Source organism: Rana temporaria, chromosome 6, assembly GCF_905171775.1.
Source record: "Rana temporaria chromosome 6, aRanTem1.1, whole genome shotgun sequence".
In the NCBI taxonomy this organism is placed as follows: Eukaryota; Metazoa; Chordata; class Amphibia; order Anura; family Ranidae; genus Rana; species Rana temporaria.
The window spans coordinates 161,449,456-161,455,514 of record NC_053494.1 but is presented as its reverse complement, the minus strand read 5'-3'; the positions used below and the strand labels follow the sequence as shown (position 1 = coordinate 161,455,514).

The 6,059-nt window shown below is 35.3% G+C and overlaps 1 protein-coding gene across 1 annotated transcript; it reads left to right on the top strand.

Annotated features, from left to right (window-relative positions):
- Nucleotides 1–1,116: 1,116 nt before the first annotated feature.
- On the top strand, nucleotides 1,117–5,634 carry HOXD8 (homeobox D8). The gene is made up of 2 exons (XM_040357688.1): nucleotides 1,117–1,801; nucleotides 4,501–5,634. The coding sequence occupies exons 1-2, from the start codon at nucleotides 1,369–1,371 to the stop codon at nucleotides 4,782–4,784; spliced, it is 717 nt and encodes a 238-aa protein (XP_040213622.1). The 5' UTR covers nucleotides 1,117–1,368; the 3' UTR covers nucleotides 4,785–5,634.
- The last annotated feature ends 425 nt before the right edge of the window (nucleotides 5,635–6,059 follow it).

Genomic DNA, 6,059 nt, shown 5'->3' with positions numbered 1-6,059 from the left:
GCAGAGTTTGAATTACTGCGCCGGCATATACGGAGTGCAGTACACTCGTGTATAGTCGGGCAGGCTCGGCTTCTCTCGCAGTCACGTCCTGTACGTCCAGCCTGCCCGAGTTCAAACTCAGCGCGGGAAGCGGGGAGGACACCGCAGAAGGACTTCCGGACCCGACGAGGAGGACACCACTGAAGCCGCAGATGGACGCCGGACCCGACGAGGCCGCCGATGGACGCCGCGCAAGACACCAAAACTGTAAGTACTAAAATCTTTTTTTTTACAGGAATGCGGGTTCACTTTAGGGGTGCGCGCTATACGCCGGAGCACGCAATACCCCGATAAATACGGTACTAATTTTGCAGCAACTACTCTTACAGAGTGCAACTTTACCTTGCAAAGTACACAGTCGATTTGCCTTTAGTAAATCATCCCCAGTGTCTCCCCTCTTAGTAAATCCAAACTTTCATTTTTTCCGTATTTGTAATCCGCAAAGCACCACATTGAGTGTTTCTATTTTTTTTTATTCCCCAAATAAATAAGTAGCTGTAGTAAATCATTTCCTGGGTGACGTCTCCAGCATAATTCCTCCCTTAACACGGGATTTAGGCCCTCCTGGTTTTCTGTCAGGGGGTAATGATGGGAAATATATTCATAGGCATGCATTTCATTTAGTACCAATTAACCTGCAAGTTCCAGCCATCCGTTGTACGAGTCAAGGGTAAATGCTCATTGGACTTGCAAATGACCTGCTTGTGTAGAGTTGCTTGTGTAGGTAAAAGGACCAAAGTGAAAGCAGAAAAGACCTGATCTATATATATATATAGAGGGAGATCGGTTCTGTGAATAAACCTACATGCAATGTTTATAAAACAGAGACTTGTATACAGCAAACACGGGGGCACTATGATAATCCTGCAGAAAGAAGTGCCGAGCTCCCAGCAGCCCCAGGGCGTCAAGGCGCAGGGATATCACCCAGTGTAATGCGGCCCAAGCATGCAACTCTGCTTGTAAGAAAGTTTTCGGTATCCATCCGCTCGCTATCTCGCTAATCACACTGCCTACCGCTTTCTCCAATATATCAACGTCCCTGATGGGGGTTGTTTGATGCCTCAGGAATGGTAAATGTAAACTAGAGCCAAAGATCCACTCAAGTATATGAAGATTTTTTTTTTTTTTGTTCCTGTGTTGTGTGCCTAGTAGGAAATGGCAAAAGCAGTGAGGCAAGTCATTATTCCATAGTGATCAGCTCAGTGCAGTGGGATTACTACTATGAGTAGTGGTTAGTGCAGGCTTGTAGGGAAAGAAAGGGCAGTTCACTTTTCAGCTCTCATTTTATTCTTTTTTTTTTTTCCTGAGCTGTCTTCTGATCTAACCCAGATGAATTCCTATTTTGTAAATCCGCTCTACTCCAAATACAAAGCAGGAGAAGCCATAAATCCGGTTTACTACGACTGTCACTTTGGCCAAGATGTCAGCAGCAGCAGCAGCAGCAGGCACCCTCTGGTGTTCAGTGGCAGTTCAGCTCTGCAGCACCCCAACCAGGACCTCTACCATCGGGGGACCCCCGCAGCCATCCCGAGCCCCTCAGGCTATCAGCAGGCTCCTTGTGGGATTACGTGTCATGGTGACCCCACTAAATTTTACGGATACGATCACTTACAGAGACAGCAGATTTTTACGACACATCAAGAGGCCGAGCTGGTCCAATATCCTGACTGTAAATCGTCCACTGCTAATATTGGAGACGATCCAGAGCACTTAAATCAGAACTCTTCTGCTTCTCAAATGTTCCCCTGGATGAGACCACAAGGTTGGGTGCAGTAAAAAGATTTCCATGTAACTGGGATAGCGATAATAAAACGCACTAAGGTCACCCACATTCTCCTTCTAGCCACGCACACAAGCTGGAGACACATGGATTGTTTTTTTTTCTTAAATCCCAGGAGCTTCAACTACTACCTGTTATTAACTCTAATCCCCCTTGCAAAGCTCCTGTAACTATATATATATATATATATATATATATATATATATATATATATATATATATATATATATATATATATATATATATATATATATATATATATATATATATATGTGTGTGTGTGTCATGCCCCTTCTATCTGGAAAGTCTCTTTAGCTGTATCCTATCTTATTATGTTATTAATCCTAGTTTATTGATTTAATTATTCCATTGTAAATTGTCATTTAAATCCATAGCATGTCCCTTCTATCTGGGAAGATAGCTGCATGCTTTTATTTATTTACTTAATTATTTAATTGTAAAAAAAAAAATGGCATGCCCTTTCTATCTGGGAAGTTAACTGTATCCTTTTATTTATTTGCTTAATTAATTTATTGTAAAAACAATCTATGGCATTCCCTTTCTATCTGGGAAGTTATCTGTATCCTTTTATTTACTCACCTATTTAAATGCAAATTGCCCCCCCCCCAAAAAAAAATCTATGGCATGCCTTCCTACCTGAGAAGTCTCTTTAGCTGTTTCGTTTTGTTTTATTTACTTAACTATTGAATTGTTAATAATAATTACTATATATATATATATATATATATATATATATATATATATATATATATATATATATATATGGGTGTGGGTGTGTGTGTGTGTGTGGGTGTGTGTATAGCATATCCTTTCTAAGTCTCTAGTTGTATACTATTTTTATTTTATTAATTAAAAATTTAAAGTAATATATAGTAGGCCCTTTCTATCTGAGAAGTCTCTAGCTGTATCCTATTTTTGTTTTTTTAGTTAATAATTAAAAAATAAATAAATATATATATATATATATATATATATATATATATATATATATATATATATATATATATATATATATATATATATATATAAAAAATGCACTTTCTTTCTGAGAAGTCTCTAGCTCTATTCTATTTTTGTTTTTTAATTAATAATTAAACAAAAAAAAATATATATATATATATATATATATATATATACATACACATATATATATATATATATACATATATATATATACATATATATATATACATAAAATAATATACATAAAATAATAATTATATATATATGGGTGTGTGTGTGTGTGTGTGTGTGGGTGTGTGTATAGCATATCCTTTCTAAGTCTCTAGTTGTATACTATTTTTATTTTATTAATTAAAAATTTAAAGTAATATATAGTAGGCCCTTTCTATCTGAGAAGTCTCTAGCTGTATCCTATTTTTGTTTTTTTAGTTAATAATTAAAAAATAAATAAATAAATATATATATATATATATATATATATATATATATATATATATATATATATATATATATATATATATATATATATATATATATAAAAAATGCACTTTCTATCTGAGAAGTCTCTAGCTCTATTCTATTTTTGTTTTTTAATTAATAATTAAACAAAAATATATATATATATATATATATATATATATATACATACACATATATATATATATATATATATATATATACATATATATATATATACATATATATATATACATAAAATAATATACATAAAATAATAATTACCAAAAATATATATAGTATGCCCTTTCTATCTAAACAGTATCTAGTTGTATCCTGTTTTTAATTAATTAATGTATTCATTGTAATTGTAAAAAAAAATAATATATAGCATGCCCCTTCTATCAGGAAGATCTCTTTAGTTGTGTGTGTGTGTATGTATATATATATATATATATATATATATATATATATATATATATATATATATATATATATATATATATATATATATAATTTTTTTTTATTGTGCCATTTTTGGCTTTTACTAGTTCCCAGAGCTCCTTTTTCTCTGTTGCCTTGACATTGTTAGCTCATAAATGACATTCTATAAATTCTATAACATGCCCTTTCAATCTGGAAAGTCTCGTTGAGTATATATTTTTATTTAAATTAACTTATCAAAATAAAAGGTGTCACTCACCATTAAATATGTGCAGGGAATAACAGTAACCCTTTGATCTAGATTTTATTATACTAGTTTGGGATTTTATTAATGATTAGAGCTACTTTTCTGTGTTGCCTTGACATTGGAGGAGCTCGTAAATAGCATTTGTTTATCTGTGTGTTGGAATGTCGGCTTTTTATGGGTTGTGTGTGTTTTTGCTTAGCACTGGAGTCAGAGGGGCTTACCAAAGGCAAACAGGCTGTTTACTTTCCAAGGGAAGTTGCACTTTGTAAGGGAATATCCCCAGAGCTTAGTAAATAGGGTGGAACGCTGCTGACTGCCATCATCCAATCCTGTATAATCAAAATTATTTAATTTTCTCCTCTGTGTAGGTTTATTTATCAGTTGGGCTCCCTATAAAAATCTTTTATGACTGTTTAGGTGTAGGAGGTTCTCCTGAGCCTTTCAATGTGGGAGGGGGACAACAATGACCATCTTTAGTATTTATTGCTGGTTGCTGCTGCTGTGGTGGGGGAAGAAAAACTAAAGTTGTATTTCTTGTGTTTTTGGATAGTAGCCCCTGGGAGAAAGAGAGGAAGACAGACCTACAGTAGATTCCAAACGCTGGAACTGGAGAAAGAATTCCTGTTTAACCCTTACTTGACCAGGAAGAGAAGGGTGGAGGTGTCTGATTCCCTTGGACTCACTGAAAGACAGGTGAAAATCTGGTTCCAGAACCGAAGGATGAAATGGAAAAAAGAAAACAACAAGGAAAAATTTCCAATCTCCCCAAAGGAGGGGAAGGAAGATGCCAAAGAAAGTATGGTGGAGGAAGACAGAGGAGGAGACACCAACTGACTTCCTCTGTCATGAGTGACGTCATAGACTATTTCCATGGTAGGGATAAGAGTAGAGTCCACCATTTACTTACTAACCCGCACAAAGCACCAGGATCTACAACTACCTAAACCTTGAGAGCAGGGGAACTGTGCCTTCCCTGCTGTGCTGAGAACTCAGGTCCCACCATACTCCTCTAGCCTTGCTGGGACTTGTGGTCCCATCACAGCCACCTAGATGCTGGCTTCCAGAATCTCCTCTGTACACATGGGACCTTATATAAGTAGATTGCTCTAAGATTGACCATACACTGTACAATCTGATTGTCTCAATGAGATCTATCAGTATATAGTACAACAGCCGGCCTGATACTAAAAGATTTATTATGCTCATATTACACTGTTTAGGAAATTGTACAGATTGTATAGCCTATAGGCCCAGCACACACCTTAGAATTCAACTGTACAATCTCTGTAAAATCACTATACATCTACCAAAATTATGACATATGAGGATCTACCTAAACTATCTCACAATATGTATCCAATCCGACAGGTTCTTGCACTACATAGTTGGTAAATCTTAAGGAGATTGTACAATCAGATTAGGACATGTGTGGCGAAGCTTGGGCTTACCATATACACTATACAATCTCTTTGGCTACACATTATACAATTGTCTTGTACAACTTTCCTCTAGATTTACAAAAAACATATAATTTATGGTCAAACCTAAACACTTTCAAATTGTATGCAACCAGGCAGGCCCTTGCACCACATGGTTGAGTAAATCTAAGGAAAAAATTAAAATAAAAAATTGTATAAAAATAAATTCATAATGTGTAGCCAGCTTTACTATCAACTGTGCAGTGCAAGGGCCTGTCTGAGATCATGCTATAGATTGTTTACTAAAGCTGGTGCATCTGTTGCAGCTTCTCATAGTAACCAATCAGCTTCTAACTTTAGCTTGTTTAATTAAGCTTTGGACAAAAACCTCGAAGCTGATTGGCTACCATGCACAGCTATACCAGATTCCATGTGTGTCAGTTTTAGTAAATCTTCCCCTCTATGTATATCATCACATTCACTCCAAAGAAGATTGTATGATCAGATTGTATAGTTTATGGCGAGCCTTATGTAGACGTCAAACATGCATTTTTCTACCACAATGCAGGAAATACTCCATGCCCTTTTTCTATAGCACAATGCAAAATTATATAACGATAACTATGTTATTAATGACCTTCTATATTTATGCAAAAAATGCAAATGCCTTATCAATCAATGTGATGTGCAC